This window comes from Odontesthes bonariensis, chromosome 5 (assembly GCF_027942865.1).
Source record: "Odontesthes bonariensis isolate fOdoBon6 chromosome 5, fOdoBon6.hap1, whole genome shotgun sequence".
Lineage (NCBI taxonomy): Eukaryota > Metazoa > Chordata > Actinopteri > Atheriniformes > Atherinopsidae > Odontesthes > Odontesthes bonariensis.
In genome coordinates, this window is record NC_134510.1 from 19,399,737 (window position 1) to 19,424,636 (window position 24,900).

The 24,900-nt window shown below is 39.3% G+C and overlaps 2 protein-coding genes across 5 annotated transcripts; both read right to left on the minus strand.

Moving 5' to 3' along the window:
* Positions 1 to 77: 77 nt before the first annotated feature.
* zfat (zinc finger and AT hook domain containing) lies at positions 78 to 9,541 on the minus strand. Of its 3 annotated transcripts, none has more exons than XM_075465130.1 (24): positions 9,377 to 9,541; positions 8,771 to 8,929; positions 8,297 to 8,461; positions 8,084 to 8,212; positions 7,742 to 7,855; positions 7,547 to 7,657; positions 7,356 to 7,423; positions 6,830 to 6,873; positions 6,565 to 6,636; positions 6,161 to 6,309; positions 5,926 to 6,017; positions 5,508 to 5,656; positions 4,331 to 5,210; positions 3,975 to 4,092; positions 3,639 to 3,871; positions 3,339 to 3,420; positions 3,013 to 3,132; positions 2,033 to 2,206; positions 1,831 to 1,919; positions 1,243 to 1,381; positions 924 to 1,030; positions 728 to 815; positions 543 to 640; positions 78 to 461 (listed from the first exon to the last, which is right to left on the minus strand). In XM_075465130.1, the coding sequence occupies exons 1-24, from the start codon at positions 9,393 to 9,395 to the stop codon at positions 267 to 269; spliced, it is 3,594 nt and encodes a 1,197-aa protein (XP_075321245.1). In that variant the 5' UTR covers positions 9,396 to 9,541; the 3' UTR covers positions 78 to 266. The 3 variants fall into 3 exon arrangements, with proteins under 3 accessions (XP_075321245.1, XP_075321244.1, XP_075321246.1); XM_075465129.1 differs by having other exon boundaries at positions 78 to 467; XM_075465131.1 differs by lacking the exon at positions 9,377 to 9,541 and having other exon boundaries at positions 78 to 467; positions 8,771 to 9,336.
* Positions 9,542 to 10,422: 881 nt separating this feature from the next.
* Positions 10,423 to 18,133, minus strand: LOC142379829 (protein tyrosine phosphatase type IVA 3). Of its 2 annotated transcripts, XM_075465133.1 has the most exons (8): positions 17,768 to 18,133; positions 17,296 to 17,353; positions 15,365 to 15,828; positions 13,778 to 13,915; positions 13,475 to 13,567; positions 13,249 to 13,379; positions 13,054 to 13,128; positions 10,423 to 11,660 (listed from the first exon to the last, which is right to left on the minus strand). In XM_075465133.1, the coding sequence occupies exons 4-8, from the start codon at positions 13,871 to 13,873 to the stop codon at positions 11,543 to 11,545; spliced, it is 513 nt and encodes a 170-aa protein (XP_075321248.1). In that variant the 5' UTR covers positions 13,874 to 13,915; positions 15,365 to 15,828; positions 17,296 to 17,353; positions 17,768 to 18,133; the 3' UTR covers positions 10,423 to 11,542. The 2 variants fall into 2 exon arrangements, with proteins under 2 accessions (XP_075321248.1, XP_075321247.1); XM_075465132.1 differs by lacking the exon at positions 17,296 to 17,353.
* Between the last annotated feature and the right edge of the window lie 6,767 nt (positions 18,134 to 24,900).

Sequence of the window (24,900 nt, forward strand, 5' to 3'; positions counted from 1 at the left end):
AAAGTTTGCAATGAGCAACATGGTCCCTTTGATTTTAATATGGATTATCCCAAAACCCAGCATGAATAACATTCCTCTTTATGAAAAATAACAATAATAACTTTATTTAAATATACTTTGAACAAAATATACCACACACTCATACATACAACATAACTTAACTGTTCTAATTAATCTGATGAAGGGATCCTGATTATTATAAGTTAACATTCACTAAATCATGACTTTATTGACTACAGCTACATGATGTTAAAACACTTTTGTCACTAGTTGATCTCAACAGTTTGTTCCTGTACATAGACGATATAGTGGTGCATGTTTTCTCCCTGAGTGAGGACCGTCAGAGTCTCCAGGCCATGTGCCTCCTCAACCACCATCACCTGGTTGCCATCCAGACCGCCCTCTGCATTCACCACCATCAGCTGGTCGCTGCAGTCGCTGACTTCCTGCTCCTCAGCCACCTGCAACTTCAAGAACAGCTCTGCATCAACATTCTGCCAATCCCTCATTGGTCCCTGAGAAGCTGACATGATGCTGTTTACCTGCTGTACTACTGTCACAGTGCCTGGAGCCATGGCAACCATAGAGGTGACTGCATCCTGAGTCTCTGAGCTGAATTCAGTGATCTGCTGGATATTAACTGAAGAGATAAGAGGCACGGTTAGTGTACTGTGTATTTCATGATGAATAATCCTCAGTTTATCTGTTTATCTCCCAATTTGGCTACCGTTGTCCTCCATGACTGCCAGAGGTGCTTCTGTCAGGTGCCCTTCATCCTCCACAGACACATACTGGGCCTCTACTTCCTCAGCCACCTGCATGTTCACAAATACGGCAGAGACTGCATCAAAAGCTCTCCATTGTGCTGCTGGTGTCTTGCTCAAGCCTGAATTTTTTTCTCTCTGTATCTGAACACTGCTTACCTCCCATGTGCCTTCTACCACTTTCAGACTGTGTTTGCTCTTGAGGTGACGGTTTAGCTCCCACTTTGTTCCGTAAACAAACTCACACTCCGGACACTTCATACCACCTAAACACAGGCACACAAAAGCAAGCGTGTTGAGATTACTTTTTTTAACCCAACCTTTATGATGTAAAAAATCCCTAAAGTTTACGACAAAATAATATAACAACAGACATATCTGATATTTTCTCAACATCCCTCTAGTGTTTTTTTTTTTTTAAAGAAGCGTTACACTGGTGAAGAAAGATGTGACTTTAGAGGGAAAGCAGAGATAGGACCTTGCTGCTTGAGAGTGTCAGAGTTAGGCAGTCCAGGTCCGGCATTCTCGTATGTCTGATCTGGGTGCTTCATGTTGTAGTGTCGCTTCAGAGCACCAGCGATGTTGCAGGAGTAGTGGCAGTGAGCACAACGAAACGGCTACAAAACACAAGCACACACCAAGAGAATTCAAATGTTATACATGTGAGATAAAGATGAAAAGTTAGCTTAGCATTTTCACCGGTTATTACTGCTCTTTAATCTAAGTTATAACACAACAGCAAAAAAGGAAATTACATTTGACTTTGGTAACACTATAAATCAGACTGACTTACCTCACATTGTTGGTTTAAACTGTAACATGTTGGTGACATTCTGAATTTATGCCAACTGCTTTTTACACAAAAACAGATTTAACTGGGTTTTTTTTTTTGTTTGTTTTTCTTTTTGCTGGGGATTTGCCATCACACCGATGTAGTATAGAGATGTCATAGACACCGAAACTGTGCATATTAATACACAGCTATGTAATAGTACTGCATAGTTGTTACTAATACTAGTACTAGTAATACTTGTTACTAATATTAGTAACAAGTGCATATTCTCACCTTGAACTTAGCATGTTGCTCCATGTGTCTGAGCAAGGACGGTTTAAAGACTGAAGAGAAGTCACACTCTGAACACTGAAAGCGCTTCCCTGGACAGAGACAAAACCCATCACTCTTCATGTTTATCATTGCCCAGTCAAAGTCCTGCTATTCCAACATGAGGCCTGCTGTGTTAACAAATCTGAAGCAGCCTGCGTCGTACCTTCATCCGTGTGACTCAGTCTGTGGCTTTTCAGCGTGAGCTTAGATTTGAACTTTTTACCGCACAGATCACAGAGGTGATGTCTCTCTATGTTGTGTCGGTTCATGTGAGTCTTCAGATTGCTCCGACTGCGGCTTGTGTAGTCACACACACTGCAGACATATGGCTTCAAACCTGCCCGCACGGACGCAAACAAACACACTCAGATCAAGACGACAGATACATTTCCATTGTGCGGAAACAAAGCAAGAAAAAGGTGACTTAATGAAGACAATTTCATTCTAAAATGCTGTTTTTTTGTTGTTTTTTTTAAATTAAAGGTCATTTGAGAGTAAGTACTTTAATCAAATATGGCTTTTTAGTGACAGTTGTGGACAAAGTTCTCTATGGGTGACTGATGTATAGGCATGTATGAGCTACACAACAGCTGCCAACGGCTAAAAACACCACAAAAAGCAGTACTGGGAAAATGAAAGAGATGTTAAAAACTGTGTTCTCTGAAACCTTCACCAACATCTGCTCCGAGCTGCAGTATCTCAGCCTCAGGACAGCTGTAACTTCAAGGTAAATAGCTCATCAAGGTGAAGGAGTACAGTGGGGGCCGGGAGGAGCATGTGTACGGGAAACAATTAAAACTGCACTGCATAGTTGCTGTGGCTCGTGTGTAAACTGCCTCCATCACTTCACAGGAGAATAAATGGGGGAGAGCAAAAATATGTGTGAAGAAACAGAGAAAAACTGCAAAAGCAAAACAGTCATTATAACCCCAGAATTACATAAGAGAATTACATAGTATGTTCCTACGACGCCTACATGTGCATTTTCATTCTGGTCCTCCCTTCTGGAGGGCAGCCAGGAGGACGAAGAGACAGATGGCAGCTGGGCTCATAAAGAAATGAGAAAGTCAAACTCTGCGCAGAGCTGTAACCCCGTGCTGTGAGTGTGTGCTTGTCTGTGTTAGTGCCGGAGTGATATCGCACCTTGGTGTGCCCAGATGTGCTGCTGAAAGTCACTGCTGTTCTTTAGGAAGTAGGAGTCACAGTAAGGGCACTTCTCGGCACGCTGCACCATCAGGCCTTTGCCTCGCACGGGCAGTTTGTCTGTCAAAAAACATTTATGCAAACAGAAAAAAAAAAGGTCCAATCGCTTGCAGAGAGCTAAAATGAACGAAATGCAGCTGAAACACTATCATGCTTTTAAAGACGGGTAGAAATAGCTTTTAAACAACAGACATTACTGAGCAGTAAGTGTGTTTTGGCTTTTTCTTTAAATACACTGTTGTCTTGGTGGAAAATGTTTCCTTTACCAGGGTGGGATGATTTAATGTGGTTTTTCAGCTTGTGCTCTGGATAACTGCGATGGCAGACAGGACAGGTCGCACTGCTACCCTGTAAACGTCAACAAGAGAAAGGAAGATTACCAAAGGAAAGGACTGACGCGCACATCTATTACAGATATAACGTCGGAGGTGTATTTCACCCGAGACAGCCTCAGATACTCTTAGAGCTGGCATGTTTGATAAATATAGTGTATCGAGGTAAAAATTAAAGGGGACGAAGTATATACAGTGTTTCTGTGCAATTGCAAATGTCTTCAGGCAGGTTACCTGTTCGTGGTGTGTCCTCATATGGGCTTGAAGTTTGTACTTATCAGGTGTGGAGTATTTACAGCTGGGACTGGAACAGGGCAGCAGCAAGCCGCTGTGTTTTTGGATCTGGTGCCGCTTTAAAGAACTTTTGGTGATGGAGGAGTAGCTGCACTTTGAACAGTAATGCAAGTGCTCCTTGGTGTGTGTGCGTACGTGGACATTAAAATGGACTTTGTACCAGAACAGTTTACCTGTGAAGCAGAAAAATGTGATTAGAAGCAGCTGATACTAGCATTAAAAATACATTTAAAAAAAACTTCAGAAAGCTAGTGTATAAAAGGGGCATCATCTCACCGCAGTATTGACATTCAAGGTCACCATAAATTTTTCTGAGCCTCTGGAAAGTCTCCATATCAAGCCGAGTCTTCTGAAGAGATGAAAACACCTGCTGGAAGGCACTCTGATGGAAAACCTCCGACACCCACCCAGAGAAAAGAAAAAGTCAGGACCAAGCATAACAGGATAAATACTACCTTAGGACACCACAGACAAATTAATATATGAGCGCAAACCAAATTAAAATGATGTCTGCTGGTGTGAAAATCACCACTGTTCCATGTAAATAAAGAAAAACCAAAGGTTGTTAATTACTTGTTGAACTGATAAATTCAGAAAAGGAAACACTCATGCCAATCCAGCTTTAAATTTACCTTTTCTGAGGGCAGAGTTTGGTCATTGTCCACCTGAGGACTAGAGGACGAATGCGTGTCTGTGCTTAAATCAGACAAGTTTGCGTTTCCAGATGATGAAGATGTGTGAGTATTTTGGGCCGCAGATGTGTTTTCTGCAGATGTTTGTGTGTTTTCTTTAGTCTTGTTCTCCAAGAGCGGGGTGTGAATGCTCTCTGGTGATAAAGAGGTATGCGTGTTCTCTTTAAGTCTTTCAGCTGCGGCAGTGCATGCTGACGCATTGTGTAACTTCTCCTCAACCGTTGCTTCGTCACATCTGTCTTGGGTACTTTGCCGAGTACTTCCTTTATTCAATTGTTCTTCTGCTTCTACATTTCTTTCCTCAGGTTTGGCTTGTTCTTCCTCCCTCTCTTCCCTCAGCTCCTCTCCATCCCCACTTCGCCGCTCCTCCCTTTCCGCAACATTACTTCCAACCTCCTCACTCATCCGGTCGTCTTGGCGTTCCTGGACCACGCTGTGCTCTTCCACCGTTCCTCTCTCCGTCCCCTCGCTCCCTGTGCCTCCCTCGGGCGGAATCAGGTAGTAACTCATGTTGATGCAGTCGGTGAAGGCCTGCTCTTGAGCCAGCTCGGGGTGCGACTCTTCCAGGTGACTCTTCAGTCTCTGCGAGCTGACCAACTTCTCATTGCAGACACAGCAAACGTAGAGAAAGAGGTGCTTCCTGATGTGCGCAGCGAGGGCGACCATCTTGGTTGCAGCGTGGTCACAGAGAAGGCAGGCGAAGGGGCGCTGAGGCCCATGGATCAGCAGGTGGCGCTCCCGCTCCAGCTGGTTCTTGAAGCGTCGGTTACAGGTGGAACAGCGGTACAGGAGCTGTCTGAGGCCCTGACGTGTCTTTAACCTGGATTACAAGGACAATGAATCAGAAAGGCAGGTGTGTTGGAGTTAAATAATTAAAAGATATGAAACATTCAGAAAAACATGTCTCCAAACAATACCACCATCCTTGTAAATAAACTATTTTACCATGGAGACAGAGTAATTACTGTGGGTTTCAACTATAGTTAAAATCTTTTTCAGACACAGTTAGTTTATGTTATTAGAAATGTGCCTAAGGAGCTATTCGCCATCCCTATGGAAATGGACTTTTATTCATATTAACTGTAGATCAAAATTGGTCGGCGAAACAGGGTCAAACCTCAGTTGTTGGTAGTTCTGGTAAACAGCCGGATCTTTCAGATTATGTCGTTTCTCCATGTGTTTCAGCAAGTTCTTCACATCAGAGTACTTTTTGTCACAGAAGATGCAGTGCTGCTTCTTCTTCAGATGGACCCGCTCTATGTGGACCTGCGTCACCAGAAACACAAGAGTTCCAGTTGCCACCGGGAAACACTATTGCCACGCTCAAAATGTATCCAATTAATTTGATTGCAACGGAATTTAATGATTAAATATTTAGACTCTAAAAGACACGGAATAAAAAAGGGGGGACTAATGTACTGTATTAAGGTAAGTGATGGCATAAATTAAAGAAGACAACAGTTTGGTCATGATGAAAAGAGTTTAGTCGATGCATTTTGTTTATGCTAATTATGTGAACAAATTAATAACAACACCTTAAGGTGTCCCGGGCTGAGGCAGCTGAAAGGACAGTGCTGACAGCTGAACTTCTCTCCTGTGTGCTTCCTCAGATGAACGTTCAGGTTTGCTTTAAAGGCAAAAACATGCAAGTAAGAAACACCACTGTCTCTCTTTCCATGTCTTCCTACTTCAGTTTCTCAAAACAGTATAGTTTTAACATTTTTGGAGTACAAACGTGTTCTTCGTTCTGAGTCCTGAGTCCGCATTTACCTTTGATGGCTGATGCGTAGTCACAGTTTGGACACTGAAAGGGTTTTTCCTGGGTGTGTGTCCTGAGGTGGGCAACCAGCGAGTGTCTGAACTTGAAGATCTTATTGCAAAACTCACAGGCAAAGATCTTCAACTGGCTCTGAAGTAAACTGGGAAGCAAGGAGTGAAAATAGTCATTTTACAAGTTCACCAATGTCATTGTTAATGCTACTGTAGTGATGGGAGGTGTTGTTAAAGTGGAGTAAAACAGATTAGTTCTTCAGTTGGCTACAGAGAAAACATGTACTGCCAACATGCAAACAATGGATTATTAGAGGGAGCCTTTACCTCCAATTCTAGAAATGTCACAAAATAAAATCAATATCTACATATTTACAAAAAAAAACATAATATTCTAATAGTACTTGGAAGCTTCCTGCTTGATAGAATATTCCTGGAAGCCTTTGCTGGCGGCTGCTGTTGTAGTAGAGGTTGGGCTAGAGTTAGGAGCAGAAAACATGAGGATCAGAAGATCAGGACATTAATAGGTTACACTGCCACTTCCAGCAACTAAAAACATCCAATTTGTTTCAATGTAGCAAGATTACAAGCTATCAGTTCACTGTGACTATGACATATGTGTTACATCTGAAGAATTAGAAGAAAAAAGTATATTTTCTATTACTATACCTTTGTTCCTGGTCTGTTGCAGGGTTATTTTCACGTGCAAGGTGCTAAAAACCCAGAGACATTCAGTGAAAAGGACCATAGAAAATCAGGATTTATACATAAAATCAACTGAACCGGTAATTGTGAGATAATAAAAACTAGACTAGACCAAACGTTATCACAGAATCGCCACATTTTATTCATAGATACACTGTAAAAGTGCCACGATTTATTTCAGAAAGCACAAGCTTCAAATGAAACGTTTATTATGATCAAGTTAAATCGGTTTACTGCATCACAAAATGCTGTCAACAGCTTTATCTGGAGCAGTCTGTAAATGTAACATGATGTAAAATGTTCTACAAAAACAAGTGGACTATCCAAAGTAGACCAAAATTAATGAAGTTTTATACACCACAAAGGTATTGTAGTGGAGGCACAAATGTCAACATGGTCTCATATCATTGTCAAATGTTAGTAAAAGTAAGTGAATTAAAACGTATTTGAAGCTGGCTGAATACAATGCTCCACAATATTCCTTGCTTACCTGCGGTTGAGCTTGGACAGCCACAGTTTCTGCTGAACTGTCCTCTACTGGAATCATTTTAGAAACCCCTGGAATTGAATAAAAACACACACACACACAGACATATATATATATACACATACACATATAATCTTCCATTTTAGCCAAAATGTAAAAAAAAAAACTAGCACAAAGATCTCTTTCAGACTGACCAGGAAGTGTTTCATCCTCTGTAAGAACAACATTGATGACTGTTTTTTTGTGCCCTGCTTCGGTTGATACACGACTTCGGTTACTTCTTGGGGGTCTAAAGTTGCTCACACCTTCATGCGGAGAGGAGATTGTATTTAGTGCAGACTAAAGGAGTCTTGTTTTGTCCGAGACTACATGTAGATTTCAAAACGTACCTTTTTCTCCATTGAGTCTCGGTCTTGCTGGGTTTTGTTTTGATTGGTTTGAATCTGCACTTCCAGAATCCAGATTTCCAGAGGCCTCACCCTCTTTTCCACCACAGATGCTCCCTAAAAGTGATCGGGACCGTCAATCCGCACAACCTAAAATGCCAGTTTCAATAAAGCTATACTGTCTGTTCTTTTTTCAAACATGTTAAGGTTAATCCAGAGATATTTATTCATCTTTTAACATGTTGCGTATATCTTCCAATGCACTACTGTTCTGTAGAAGCATCTATAGTACATATTGGCTGCACATCGTTGACACTTAAACAAGTCTGCCTTTACTTTCCTTACCATTCTCGGTGTCATCCTCCTCTTCATCCTCTTCCCTCAGGCAGATGTGTTTCAGGATTTGTCGCCTGTTGCGGAACGAACGATGGCAATCTCTGCATTTCAGCCCTAAAATCCCCTCTTCTCTCTCACCTCACCAAAGTAAAACAATAACAGTCAGAATGCAGTTATGCACATTGTTTTTTATAGGTTACAAATACATTGCAACAATACTACCTTGAGCAGAGGTACTATGTCGGTCTCCTTCCTTTTTCTTTATTTCTTCTCTTTTAAAAGGATCCTCTGGTGAATGGGTGGTGATGGCCGTGCCCTCAGTCAAATCCACACGTGTCTTCTTTGTAGAGCCCTTCGGTCGTCCTCGTTTTCGTTTCACTGGGCTCTCTGCGAGTCAATAAAAGAGTGAGATAATTAAGAAGGCAGCACTGTTTTTGTCTAACTGTAGCCTGCGTATCAAGTCACGTCACAAAACTCCAATTCCTTTTTTCCTTTCTGATCATGTGTATTTGTTTTGCATTTCAACTGATTGATAAACAACTATCTACAATTAATTTGATGGGTCCAATAATACATGCCCAGTGTTCAAATATATCCTTGAGCTGCAGAATGCAGTGATTCTTATTCTACCATAACTTCTACAATTCTAGAAATTCGTAGACACGTTCTGTAACAGTATTGCCAGGGTACTCTTACCTGCCAGCTTCTCAATAGGCTCTGTTACAAGGGGCTGCAATGCAATGATGATATCATCTGGAGGCTCATGTTGGGGGTGCAGCTGAGAGCAGTGGGTCAGGAGCTGAGAGCGACTTGGGGAGAAGAGGTTGCACAGCCGACACATGAACACAGACCCAGCTTGAGAGAGACGAGGAGAGAAAAGGTGGCAGATGCAGAGGCCAGTACACTGTTCAAATATACACTATACATGTATTAAACAACTACTACACAACCATTCATATACTTCCTTTTTAAAATTAACCACAACTGCTTGCCGTGGTCCGCTTAATTAGGTTTACGGTCTCAAAACTTCCTTTCCTGAACTTTTTCAGCTTGTTAACAGTCAGCTGGCACTTGAAACTTTCATAACAGGCACGTCAAAATACTCGGTAACTATTTGTACTTTTACGACAAAGTCTTTACTTAAAGGCCACAGTTTGACAGAAAATAAAAAAAAATTCAAATCAGCGCATGCACGGGTTTCGATGAGTTTAAATTGGAGTACGTTGGTTTATTTTGATTGGGCCCAAGATAAAATGAGGACCCAATAAACATATTCGAGTTTAAACTAGCCAAAATTCTCACCTGTTTTTTGCCCCTCCATTTGTTCCCACGTCTAGAAAGTCAATTAAATGTACTCTATCAAGTATATATCCTAATGGAATCGCGATATCAAGATTCAAAGCTTAATTTGACTTTACGAACAGATAAATTTCTGTCGAATCTGCGACACAAGTGCATCCAGCCAGCGGAAGTAGACGGGACTGTCACGCTGGCCCTGTAACCTGCAGCGCCTCTCAGCGGCGGGAGGACAATAGCTATACATTTAACCACATCTAAAATGGGTTTGGCAAAAAAAATTCTTACATTTCTAGGTACCATTTTGATATTAAGTTGGTGAATAACACTATAAGTTTTTACTAATAAAAAAAAAAGAAAATACTTAGACCATCAAAAAATTCTACAATGAGAGAAATAACTTACAACTGGAAAGCAATGAGAAATAGTTTTTAACTTACTAAGGCTAAATTATTACTTAGTTTTAAAGGTTTTCTCACTGGGTGGAGTGATTTGCAAGTGTCCAGGCTGTGACTGGAGCAGGCTGAATTATCCTTCTTGACCTTCCTAATGCAGGACTTACAGTAGTTCAAGGTGGTTGGTATTACCATCAATCACTTGCAAACTCACGGCTGCAGGCAGGCAGATGTCAGCAAAAGTGCAATTCTAATGTGCTCTCGACTTAATTTGAAGAGCCTACCATTCAATTACAAAAAAATTCAGATACAGATATATAAGGTAAGGTTTGCTACAAACTCATCTGAATGAACGTTTTGTATTGTGTTGTTTTTTTTACCTCTCTCAAGTAGCAGAACAAAAATGTTTTAGTTTTGGTAAACAAAATAATTCATAGTCATTATGTAGATAGGTGATTGAATAAGGTTCACCCACTGCTCTTGTTGTATCACTGATTGTATATGTAAGGTTTTAATTTCAATACATACATTGATCTTTTTAGATCATATATTATAAATGATATACTTTATTAGGTTCCATTAGCCATATGGAGCTCAGTCAGATGAAAAATTGAAAAAAGTCATGTAAAAAATGGAGGACCCATTGAACAGCGACAGTTTTGTCAGGCAAGACGAAATCTTTATTAAACAATGCAAAAATTTACAGACATACATACAGTTACAGCTTCTTTTCTTTTTTTTCCTTTTTTTACATAAAAAAAGTGTCAGCCCAGGCCACCTACAGGATACAACAATATCTAAAGACTGCTGGTCTCACACACACTCAAACAAACACATGCACACACATCATATGAACAATGCTCTCCTTCATCTTCCCTTAATCTGCCTCTTGTTTACTTCGACTTTACGTTCCCTTCTCTCTCTTTGTTTCCTCACAAATTGTTGTTCAGGAAATGAGATCAGGTTGAAGATGATTTTTAGATAAGACCACAAAAGCAACATACTAAAACATAAATAATGCACACTCTCTATCGTCAGCAAAAGTTATTTGTATATTAAGTGCCAAAAGCAGTTGTGTACATGCATTGTGAAGGAAAAATACAGGTGCAGTAAACACCAATCAAGTACGTGTTAGAATGCATTATGCATGAGGATTTGTCCAAATATCTCAGATGTTTTAAGACCGAAATTTGCTTTCGATATAAAAAAAAGAATTTTAGTTTTGATCCTCAGCATTATGTGTTACTAAGGATCTTCAATGTCATAAAAATAGATACTTACAGATGCTAATTATTGTTTCTGTGATTTAAACTTAAATTTTGCCGAGGTTTGAACATACTGAGGTCATCAAGTTTGATGGTCTGTCGTAAATCGTAATTATCAGACCCACAACAAAGATTTTCATTGGTGTCCCGATAAAAATCTGAATGTGAGTCACATACTTTAATACATTGTTCACCACCAACAACTTTGCATTCTTTCTAGAAATATCTATATGTAACAACAATCAGTTTTAACATCTCACTCCTGTTTTTTTTTTCTGTCCTTCAACCACTATGTGCACTTTTGTGCTCTCTCACCCATACGATGGAGCAAAGGTGCCCACAAAATAATCAGTGAAAGAGAAGAAATGATTCAAATTAAAGAAGCTAAATTTTGAGCGTGGCCAAATGGGGCCTCTCTTTCACTGTTTGCGACAGCATTGGATGGATTCCTGAGACATTAGTTGAGATGTATCATCATATGTATGCATGCGTTTGTCTGACTGTGTGTGTTTTCACATGGTGCAACATTTGTTCTTGTGCGTGTGAGAGTCTTTGAAACGGAGTCTGTGCTTCGATCGATATTTCTCCAGGTAGGTCAGCTGTTTACTGTTGATGGCTCCACGCCGCTTCCTGAAACACAAATATTTTACAGTGAAAACCAGTGTGGATATCCTTTAAATATTCTCAGTGATTCTCTGTATAGTTATTGATTACAGACATTCTCCATGTTTCACATCCAATACTTTACAATCAAGAATCAAAAATAAATATATATATATATATCTTTAGCTGTGTTTGTTTTACCATTGATCGGGTACAACATTAAAACCTCCTGTTTGATATTATATTGTTATCTATGAGGGCTTGGTATTCAGGGCCTCTGTGGACTGGCATTTTTCCAGTGTGTCCTCTGAATACTCAGTTGAATTGGGATCTGGCTTTGGAAGCTGGGTCAGATTTTTGTGGTGTTCTCTGAGTTGTTTCTTAGCGTTTTTTCCATTGGTGAATTGGCCTGCAAGGGAAGGCCACTGCAGTCGGGGAGTGCTGTTTTCATAAGGTAATTGCATTTGTCCTTAATTATGCTTAGATACTTAGATAGATACCTTTTAGTGGTTTTAATGTTGTAACTGATCAGTGTGTGTTCATTATGCATTTCTTCCATAATCAGGTTCTTCTTTTGGATTTAATGAAAAGGCTACTTAAAGTTTAATAAGAAAGATTGCTAACTGAAAACTGAACAACTGATTGAAATTATCAGCAGTTGTTTTTTTTTTTTAAGTAAAGTTTTCTCATGTACATTTGTGTACTTTGTTGCTACGATATGAAGTCAACAAGCTAGCAGGTCTTTAAACATAAAAGATGGCATGAATAAACATTGTTAAATTACAAATTCAAGGTACTTTTGAGGCACTGTTAGTATGAACAAAAGATCATTTTAGCAAGCTACCTCAAAAATAATCCTGTAGGATTATGAAAAACAGAGAGTCAGCAAGTCTGCTGGGAACAGTTTGCAAGCTTCAACACATTTTACAAATGGTTTAAGTTGCAATAAGGATACTAGTTAACCAATATGAGCCTTCTCTACATCACTTTTTAAATCTTTTTATGTGCTTACAGTAGAAGGGTTATCCTGGCGTACATCTACATCACCTCACTTAAACAAAAGTCATGCATATATGCCTATTGTGTCTGTGACGTACTTTGAAATCACTAAGCTTTTTTTATTATTATAAGTGTGTCTTATTTGGCACAGAATACATACAGATAAAAGAAGAAAAAAACATGAATTCATTCTTCTTCAACTAGTGCCATTTGTTTTGTCCATTTCTCTTAAGGATTATTGAAAAATTACCAAAATGGATTTAATTCAATTTGATTAATATTTTATGAACTTTGCTATAGGACTTTTAGCTGCGCTGTGTACGATCATTGCTTTGTTATATTTTATAAATCAAATTTATAATTCTCTTACTCCATGGCATTTGTTATTTTTGGATATAGTTGTGTATAATAATGTACTTACTGTCTGATGAGTTGAATTGCATCTTCATACTTCATCCCGCTTTCTATCAGAGCCAAAGCAACCATCACAGGAGCCCTGTATGCAAGCACACACTAAAGAGTCACATCGTCTGTAAAGACAGTTTCTAGGTAGATAGAAAATAGACATAGATAGAAAAATAGATAGATAGATATACAGACATGGATAGTCAAATACCTTCCCAGTCCAGCAACACAGTGAACAGCCACACAGCTTCCTGGGTCTTCCTGAAACTTCTTCTTCAGCAGACTCAACCAATCATCAACCAATTTACTGGGTGGTGGTGCTCCATCATCGAAGGGCCAATCCTACATGGCAGCCACAACAGTTACTGCCAGGAACTTTGCATCTTGTAACAGGATGACTACGTTTCAGTGAGACTGGCTGGTAATTTTGTTCTTACCACTACAGTAATGCCATCCTTCTCAATTGGTGTTTTGTCATAGGTGATGTCACAAACTCGCACCACGGTGGTTACGCCAAACCGCTTTAAGTCCTGAAAGGAGCAAACATGAATAAGACTAACTTCAACTAACCTTTTTTTTTTTTTTTTTTTTCAACAATTTGCATAGTTTAAATGGCTACTATTGTTTATTATTGGTCAGAGGGAGAGGCTCCGCACTCAGAATAAGATGTATGTATATGTAAGATATGTGCTTATGTGCATGTAGGCCCATGCCTTAACTTAAGAACACAAGTTTCTTACCTCTATGAAGGAGCTGAGTGTACTGTCTGTGGGGTTGTGTGTGATGAGGAATCTCATGTTCCTGTGGGATAGTTCCACTGGAGCTGGACGGTTCATGGTGGCTAGTTTAACCTTTGACACCCCAGGAGGACCTCTGACCTTTATGAGAAGGCAGGAATTTGTTAGAGGAAACTGTCTGCTCTTAAAATGACAATGATCTTAAATATCTAAACTATATTTAAAGCACCCTTTTTTGTAAAAAAAAAGAAAAAAAAAAGGGTGAGAAAAATGTTCTTCAATGCTGCCTTCATTATTGTCCACATTATCTTTGAGCATAAATACCTCGCCCTTTCAAAAATAATAACAGTCTTGAATGTAATGCTCAACATTTTTTAAAGAAAACGTGCCTAAGTCTGTAGGCTATGCCAAATATAAATCTTGAGCTAGCAGGCAGTTAGCTCAACTTAACATTAAGACTGGAAAGGACAGAAAAGAAATTGGCATTATTGCATGTAATCGCCTGTAAAATCACAGATTGTCTTTTTCACATTTTTTCTATATGTGAAGATTAAACAGACCTAAAAATGATGTGATAATAATGATCAAAATGTTTAGAAGCATGTATTGAGGGAGCATGCTTTCTCTGGCCTGTAGCTTTAATGCTAAGCTAATAAGATAAGCAACTCAGCATGAGAGGAAACATACAAAGTCGTATACATTTCCAAAAAACAGCAAGCTTTTGTTCAAAAACTCTAAAAACACATCATTTACAGCGAAAACAAGATAAACTGCCTATGGTACAACAGCATTAAAATGTTGTATACAATACTGCAGATAATGTAGGTAGGCTATGTAGGAAACATCAGTCCTCCCACACAGGTGTTATCAAACCTCCCTTGATTAGACCTTTAGTTTGGGTCTGTGTATGCTGGAGTACACGTGGCTGATATCTGAGCCTTAAGTAATTTAAGGGGGAACAGAACACACCACAATCAAATCAGACTTTTTGGCTCACACATGTTGGAATGTCAATGAATGAAAGGCGTATATGTGATTTTCAGAACTGCATTTAATTTAGGAGTGCTGGTTCCAAGGTCTATAGTATACTTTGTCCTCTGTCATGACTCGCTAGAATGGACCCATGCAGTTTGTCACTCCTAACTGTTTAGACAAGTCAAAATGTTGGCAGTAAAATCTTGACCACTCAACCTCAACAGCTCCCCTTAAATCTAGGTTTACAATATAAATGTGAGCATGATTTGTGACATTACAACTAATTGGGATGTCAGTCCTGGATGTATAAAGGACATGTGATGTGAAAACTTGTGGCCTGCAAAAACACAATGGACCCTCAGTGATAAATTAAGCATCTTGTTTCCTGTGGTTAAACTTCTGAAATCATTTCCATGTGAACTGTCATAGCTCATGGGATGTTAGAAAAAGAAAAACTTTTTTTTTTGCATTTTTTCACACTGACCATCTTAAAGAGAAACTGCTGCAGAATCTCATAACCAACCCCATTTTAGATACCATATCACATAAAGTTGAGTTAAAGTGTTTGCACATCACTATATTTAGTCCAGATCTGGTGACCAGTAACCCCCTCACCTTTAGCTCCAGAGAAGCAGTTAGTGATTATGTGTTCAGCAACACAGATTGAGCTCCAGGTGAGTCTGGGCTCCCTGTCCCTTTCAGGAATTCAGTTTCAATGTGGTTTTTTTGGCTGTGAGATCCAGTTATCCGGATTGTTATCCCATCTGTTGACTGTATCCAACAGTCCAGGAGGCTGCAGTGTGTCAGCTCTGTTTGTATCCCTGTGATTGTCACTGAACCTGGCTTGCCTTGTCTCTCTCAGTCAGTCTATCTTTGCTTTTTTCTCCAGATAGCTTTTGGTGTTGATGCTCCTCTTGTTACCCCCATGAGCTGGCAGGTTCAGAAGGCAAAGGCCAGTGGTCTTTCAGAAGTCATGGACCCAGGACTGCATGGTGCAGCATCATCCCAGGCAGGGTCTAAATGTGTTGAGCGTGGCAGTAGTCACCACTCTGTCGCACAAACTCCATCAACCAGCGATTCTACAATACAAAACAAACACAAAAAAGTTTAAAGATCCCACTTGCAAGAGTAGTTAGAAAGGTTACAAATAATATTTTAACCTCATGTAGGCTATCTTCAAGGAAATTATTAAACAGATAAATTACCCTAGCCCAACACAATATTCTGTGATTATTCAATAATGGCATCCTTACCAACAAATACAACATTTTAACTTAAAATCAGCACAATCTTAGCCTGCATATTACTCTAAAAGATTTTGTAAACATAGAATTTTCCGGCCGCTATTGCCGCTAAGGCTTAGATTAAAAGGGTCTGAATTGCCATATACCAAGATATTATCTCATGTAAATATTCAAAGCTACCGATATTTGCACAAACAAATCTTCCTCCTTACACATAATGGACAACAAAACTGGACAAACAGTTTACAGATGATTTCTAAAACAGAAAATCTAAGATTGCACATTAACAAACAAATTTAATCTGGTCTAGATAATAAAATTCAACCAAAATAAGAAAAATTGGGCTCTATACCATTAATATGTACAGGACTTTTGGCTGTTGCTCAGCAAGGCAAAGTTTATTGTGTCCTGTTTTGCAATATTTTGCACTGTTAAATGTACCAGAAAGACAAAGTGTCTCAGAAAGATAAGATTTTTGTTTGCTAACACAGAAATTAGGTTGATGACTGTTTAGGATGAGGGACTGATGGAACTATAAAGTAAGGAAGTCAAAGGTCTAAAATTGTGCTTACTCACGTGCTCAAATAATCAGAAAAACAACCAGGAAAAGCTTTGGTAATCTGTGGTCACCTCCAACATACTTACACACAGACTTACACACTCACGCAGAAGACTGAAGTCTGAACCAGGTTGTTTACTGATTATAATTAGAAATTTTTCCTGTGTCGCCTATAATCAGAGTAGAGATTCATTAACCTGAAAATGAGACATAGAGGAAAAACTAATATAAGGGCAATATATAAATCACTGCCACAAACCTGAATCAAATAAGATATAAACTCATCACAAGTACTGCAGTCACTTTAGGCAGTTAGCAGACATCAAAAGCAGAGTGATTTCATATAGTTATGATAATATCTAGACAATTGATTTATTTCTATTTAACACTGCAAAGCCAATCATCACCGTCATCTTAAAATGCATTTTTGTAGATGGTGTATCCCCAGTTATAGGCTGTGTCAGAACCTAAGTTAAAAGTGGATCTTTGTATAATTTTATATGTATAACGAGACATCTCGTGGAATCAAAAGTTTTCTGAAAGTAAGCTTAACAAGCCACATTAGTAAAAGCCTCAAATAGGATAAATCCTACAACAACATCAATAATTAACGTCCCCTGACTTCCAGTTAAACACCCAACAAAGAGATTTAATGACAGTGTCAGTAACTCAACTCACTCTGAAAAAGTCATGCTAAATACCTAAAATTGGGCTGTTACTGCGTGCTTAAGCCTTTTCCTTACCTCTTGGCTGCTGAACAGGGAAATCCTCAAAGCATTGACTGGTAGTTACACTAAAGTCCTGCAGAAGAAGCAGCCCCACAAAAGTTTGAGTGCTGACATTCAACCAGCTGACTGCCTGTTATAGTAAACCTTCATAGACACTGAATACCTACAGCTGTATTTATAACTCTAATACTAGAGGCTGATTCTATGACACATCAAATTTTTGTGGCAACAACTGTTTCCAGACTCTGCACTCTTGTCTTAGCACTCTCCTCCAATTCCAGAGAATTCTGTGATTAGCTTGATTGCAATCTCTGGCAGCACTATAAATGTTTACTGAAATTCTCACGAATTCTCGACATTCCTTATCTATCATATCAGCTTAATCTATCACATCAGAGCTTGTTAGAGAGGGGCACCACACTTCTGTAAATGATAACCATGAGGGAGTTTGCAACAGCAAAAAAACATATACAATTTGTGTCCTTACCACTTGGCTCTTTGATGTCCTCTCCAATAGACTAAATTTGAGTCCTTCTGGCTTTTTGCCACTTTGGAGATCAACTTGCTTTTAGTTTTTTTTCACCTGTAACAAGTGGCTGAGATGGTTGTTGGTCCAGCAGCAGAGAGTAAAGTCTTTCTGCAGCGACCTGCAGCTCTGCCCCACTAAAACATTAAACTATCCACCTCTCCCTGTCCCTTCTAGCCTGCTTGGTAATCACTGCGACGTGCTGCATGTGCCAGCTAGTTACTCCGCTCTGCTCTTGTACAGCAGTGTGCTGGGCTGAAGATCTGCTGTGAGCTGGTCTAATCAGGCTGAGGGGCCGTCTGACCCTGACAGTCCTGTCACCACCAGAATGCGCTAGAGTTAATGCTCTTAGAAAGAGAGGAGAGGAGACAAGGGTGAGTGAGAGGAGCCTCACTTCTCTCCTCCTCCATCTACTCCTCTCCGTCAGTGACTTCAGACAGTCTTTTCTGCCTCCTTAATCCTAGCTGTAATGAAGTGGTGCTGTGTTGGCCGATGATTGCATGGTCCATGAACTCTCGCACATGGGACCTAACACAAGATGAATGAGGGGCAGTGTTTTTCAGTTCACATTCCCCTCAGATAAAACAGAAAATTTGCAAAATAACTCTTTTCGCTAATATCTGTTGCAGTAACGTGTTGACTGAACCTCTGTTGTTTTCCAAACCTCCCTCACTTTCCCTCCTGGAATCTAAAAATAGATGGTCCTTTAAACTCCTCGACAGATTGGACAAGTGAAGTCACTGCGTCTCAGTTAATGGAATTAACTTTCTCTCGAAGTGACAATCGTCCAAAGTTTCCTTGTTTCCTTTTAGCTAATCTGTGGTGTGAGCTTATCCTGTAAGGTTACCTCACCGCATCAGTTAATGTCTTTGTCCAATTAATTAATGGATATGTGAGTACAAAAAGTTGCATGGTAGTCATAGCAGACACGGGACTTTTAAAAGCAGAACAAGTTGGGGCCTCACTTCTCGAAAAATCACTCTTAGTTAATATGACTGTTCACCAACTCACAGAGCGTGAAAACCCAATTCTTCCTGGCTAAAATTACCTGAAGAACTGGTAACTACAACTTCCAATTCATGATATTAAAATATCAATGCTGATGATCTCACCTACTGCTTTAAGTAATTCTGTGTATATTGTATGTATATTTTCTCAGAGCTCAGGCTGTTTTTGGATGGAATATGGTGACAAGTATTTGGCCCCTGTGTGATGGCTCACTGTTTTCCCACTTTTGCTTTTCGTTACGGTAGCCTGTCGCCTTTTGTATCCTAGATAACAAGCCTAAAAATAGACACAAGAGGCGATTAGCAAATTCCAAATACAAAGTGACAGTTTGATTGATAAACACTATCAGAACAGAGATGTAAGACCTTGATTATTTTTGCCTTGTTGTGAAATGAGAATTGTGACCACTAACAATATCTAATTGTAGAATGGTATTGTGGCTTGTTAACAGTACAGAACTGAGGGCATTTTACATATTTTATAGTCAAGTTGTCAACAGTATGTGTGTGAGGCAGCTGAGAGAGGCAGGAATATGATGGCGTAAAAGGTTCAAACGTGGAATTTAAGATGTGCAGTAAAATGTAGAAATGTAGGCACTCTACATTTCAAATTTCTGTTATTCTATATATATATTTATATTACTCTGATATATATGTTTGTTTATAATTAGCTGGTATTCAGTTGAATCCAAGCTTTTTTTCAACCAGTGAGATGTTACCCAAAAATAAGCCCAGAGCATGATCAATCCACCTCCATGCTTGTAAGTTGGAGAGGGGATGTTTAAAAAAAAATAATCCAAACACACCACTGCGCATCGATGCCAAAAAGTTATTTTTCTTAATTTTTCTGATGCAGACTTTAGTGGCTATGCTGATGGAAAGTTTTCCTCTGAAGACTCCTCCATGAAGGTGATATTAGTGTACCACAGTGTCTGTGTAAATTTCCTGAGGGTCTGTTGAAGTAAAATTAGGGTTTTATTTTTATTTTTTTTCTAAGCAATTTCAAGCAGTTCTCTTGAAATCTTTCACAGTCTTCCAGACCACAACTTGACCTCCTTCCTTCCTGATAACTGCTGTTTCCTATGAACAGAGGAAACAGCTACCTGACAACACTTCAGCTTCTTCTTATAACTTCCTCCTGCTTTGTCGGAGTGCCAAACAATTGATAGCTATAACTGCTAATTGCTGGAGAGTTTGAGGATTGAAGATTTACGTAGCCTGTAATATACAGTAACCTTGTGACATAGTCTTCATCTCATGTCTGTCTTCTGTTTCTCATGTCACCTTGTGTACTGTTCGATCTGCTTGTGGAACAGGCAGCTCCAGTAGGAACCTGTTTGGTTGCTGCAAGCCTTAAGATGGCTGCTGCAATGGTTTCTGGACATGTGAGCTGACACTCAGTAGGTCACTTGTCACCTGGCAGTCTTGTGCTTTTTAAGGGGTGCTGGCTATGGCTTCTCTCCAAGTTACATTAAATAGAGCACCAAGCTGACCTGCAAAGACTTCAGCACTGAATAGTTTTAGCGGTAAGGAAATATCAATGCAGTGTTCAAGTCTTGTTCCCGCAAACCAAAGACTGCTGATTGTGATGGTCACAGCAGTTAAAGTGAAATAACAGAGCTTTAAGTGAAACTCTCACACCAAACTTTTAAATTCAGATGCTGCAATGTTTTTGCATCCGTTTGTGTGAGAGGGCTTTTCAGTTTTAACAATGCTGAGCTTGTTACTAAAACGGGAATAAGGTTTTGTTCCAGAAACATTTGGGGTTAGCATAAGAGGTTAAAAATAAGCTGTTTAGGTATGGATTGATGTGACTTGAAGGTTATCAGTGTATGTGAAAGGCAAAAAAAATTGACTACACTCCATGAGAATCTCAAATAGTCCTTATACTCTTGAGCAAATACTGTTGGTGTTGTCAGTGTTGAACTAGATCCTTCTCGGTAGGCTATTCTTGGCATTATGCAATGAGTAGTTCTATTTAAACCTCCCATCACCTTTGAAGAGGAGCTCTAATCTGGCTCAGGAGCTTCTGCTCTCACACTGGTGTATTTGTGTTCGATGCACAGACATGCACTCTGTGAAAAAAAAAATGAATGAAAATAAGAGTTAAGGCAGCTTCTTTAACAATGTTTTGGGTAACTACAATTCCTATGCTACTTCTACAACATTTGCTGCTCCTGCGTAGACAAATTCATGACTTGATGAAGATTCTCAGTCATCAAGGTCATGGTAATCCTAAGAGCCTGAATAAGGGCAACTGGACAAGTTCATATCATAATACCACTAACATTTCTAAGAGTAAATTGCTTGAAGATTATAATTTATTTACAGCTGGTAATTAACAGCAAATAAAAGAGAAGTCAGAACTTTAGCAGCACTTGTAGTATATATGAAGAAAAACTTTCTGTCTGTTCAAGCTTGTGGCCTGAAAGTTACTTCTCTTGACTTTTTCCCTCTCCAGCCACTTTCAAAGTTGGTGAAGTTGTACCATGAACTCTTGTGCTTTTAATACGCAGCAAGTTGCCCATGTTTACCTGCAGTCTTCTCAGAAATTAGGCTAATCTATCAGAGACTCACCTCCTGGTTAGTTACTGGCTAAACATGTTTGGTTCTCAGTATTTCACTCACAGTGAATGACTAAATTAAGAATATGAGTACACGTGTGCTTTAAACTGATTAACCATGCTGATACGTAAAATCACACAGTGCATCCCCGCCTCTGGAGTAGTTTGTAATTCTGTCTAACAGGCACACCTCTCCCATTGCTGTTTGAAATACTACATCCTTCACTGAGAAACTGAGAAGAAACTAGAGATGAAAAGGATGCATAGCTCTTCAGCAAGTTAAAGCTTTTAAAACCTGTTTCACACACAAGTAGTGTTAATGAGCTCCACTCCTTGTCAGGTTTCAGATTTAATCCATCTTTAAGGGGCTTCCTGTTGAGCTATCTGAACATTTTCAAGTTCAGTTGGATTAAATGTATAAACAAATGATAGTGTGCGCCAGTATACTCTATATGATCACACCATATGGAATACGAAGGTACAAACTACTTGTTTGAAGCGGTTCTAAGCCAGAGATTTCTTTGGCTCAGTCACACATCCTCAGACATAAACTCTCTCACACATAGGGCATTACATTGACTTTCAATACCTGCAGACTCAAGCTGATCTTAGCCAAAATGACTAATTAACTAACAAAAGTCACAACCCCAACCCTAATCTTAAAACATTTCTATATTTGAATACTTGGTGCTTTAGGTCATGAGGTTTTCCACAAGGAAGACACATACTGTACTTAGAACTTGTAAACAGATTTATGTCTCCACAGCATGAGTAAGACCTTGATCACACAGACAGACTCACTCATAAACATACAAACAGAACACACACACACACACACAGCCAGGCATGTGGCAAGCAGCAGCAGCTGCTGTGTGTATAATTAGAATGTTTTGAAAGCTGAGAAACGGACATCAGACTTTTACCTGCAGACAGAAGAGTCCCCACAACAAGTTGTCAGCTTGACAATGAAACATTAGAGAAATTTAGAGAATGTAGAAAGTAAGAGAAGGAAATGTTCATTAGTTCTATGTCATCAAATACTTCTTTACTCTTCTCACTTTCCATCTCACCGTCCGTAGAGAAGACGCATGGGATTATCAAGAGAAATAAGAGTCCAAATGGATTCCCAAAAAATCTTCCCATTTCCATTCTGTTAACTGGGCTACTGCTGTGTGGGCCAGGACTCTGCCGAAACCTGGATTTTTCCTGGTGAGACTAAATTCAACCAAAAAAATGAAAAATATATGAATGGAAATTTAGAGCTAAAAATACACATAAAATAAGAGAATATCAACCAACTTATATAATGTGATTATAAGGAATAGTGATGTCCCTCGTTTATCACCTTGTAAAACAAAGCATGAGGATAACTTCCCGACCTTCCCCATGCAGTCACATGACAAATGACATTAAGAAAGTGGACATGAAACTCCATCTAGTGGACTCTACCTGGAAATGACACAAAGGTGTGCTGCTTAAACCACTCTTTGCACTGGATTCTGCCAATAATTCCCCCCTAAAAATGAAAGCTTATTAAGGTATATTTCCTGCTTGGCAATGACAGGACAGGCACTCATGTTTGAATAGTCACACTCACCTGTTTAGTTTATATTATCAGATAATTCTTTTGATTTTAAACTTAATTGATTTAAATAACAGTAACCAATGTGCCCTCCATTTTTGTTTCTAAATGAGGGATGAGCTCAAAGCAGTATCCAGTTTAAAATCAGACTTAGTTGAAAGTCTTTGTATATACAAATGTGAGCCATATAATAAACTATCATCATGCTTTATAATGGTCTGTGTGTTTTTAGGTAATTTCCTTTATCATTATTTAACATGTTTTGGAATATTTGAATTGTCAGACATATCAGTACTGGGTAGAAATATTGTGAGCTGGCAGGGTGAAAGTAAGATTAAGTAAGTGTGGTTTAATTGGATGGACACTAATATTCAAACACAGTTTCTAGAACACATCCATCCATCTATTTTCTATACCCACTTAATCCAATTCAGGTTCAAGGAGGGGCTGGAGCCTTTCTCAACTGCCATTGGGGAAGAGGTGGGATACAGCCCAGAAGGGGCGCCTGACCATTATAAGGTCACACAGAGACAAGCGAGACAAACAACCATCCACTACCAGACTTCCTTTTAACAGGAAAAACCTCTGGCAGAACCAGACTCAGGAGGACGGCCATCTGCCTCGACCTATTGGAGATGAGTGGACAGGAAAGAGGGGTCAACAAACACCATAACACCAGTCCAGGGATACTTGCTGAGAAAGACAAACACAAGTTATGAACAAAAATGGTCTCATATGTACATGGAGAGCAGAGTGAAGAAGGGTGCATCATTGGAGGTCCCCCCAGCAGTCTAAGCCGTTAGCAGCATAACTGTGGGGATGTTTTAGGGTCACCTGAGCCACACCTAAATACAAGCTCTCTCAAAAGGGAAACCCACTCTTAAAGATAGAGGATGTCTGCTTCCCAAACCCACACTAGCGCCTCGTTTCATGAGAGAGAAGCCTGACAACTGAAGGTTCTGTCTCCGATTCTACTTTTAGAAACTCCAGGAATCAGCAAGGTTAGTAAGGCTGCAGTCTAGAAGCAAAGTGCTCATTTGGGAAATTACTAAACTACAAGGTCTTTAAGATATGATAAAGGTTGGTTATTAAGAGCTAAGAGAGTTATTGAGATTATTGCCTTATACTGCTGCTGTTGATCAGAAACCTTACACCTTAAAAAATACTAGTTATTTAGGTAGTTTGAAGATAGAGATAGGGAGGAGATGTGAGGTTTTGCAGAAAATCTAACATCTAATAAAGTAACAAGGTTAGATCACAGCATTTTTAAAGTCTTGTCACTGGATTGTTATCTGTGGAATAAGAGACAGATGTGAAGGCTGACCAATAGAATTGATTTATTGAAAAAGCAGTTCTGACATATGGAGGCAAAAGGTTTTTAAAATATGATCTCTCGTGCTAGTTCTTATCAGAACTATAACTGCAGCATTTTGGATCAGCTGGAGGCTTTTCAGAGAATCTTTGGGACGGCCCAATAATAAAGAATTACATTCTTGAAGTAAGAAATGCATGGACTAGTTTTTCTGTATCACTTTTTTGGCAATATAGCTGGACAGTGTCCTCTTAAATTGCTCAAGTCCAATGACAACAACTTGAGTTTTATCTGAATTTAGAAGCAGAGAATTCAGTCATCCAGGCCCTTAAGTCTTCAAGACATGCTTGCAGTCTAACCAACTGATTGGTTTCATCTGGCTGTGGATAACCACAGCTGTATGATTTGCGTGGCAATGCAAATTTATGCCATGCTGTCTACTAAAATGAACTAACAGAGGCATGTACAGAGTGGATATTATCAGTCCAAGGGAATTCCATGACTCACTACAGAGCATGAAAATTCCTGACTTACATGAACAAAGTGGAATCTATCTGATGAATATAACTATAAGTGAATGAAAGTTAGTGACAGACTTGGAAAAAAATGATCGAATGAACTTGTTTTGA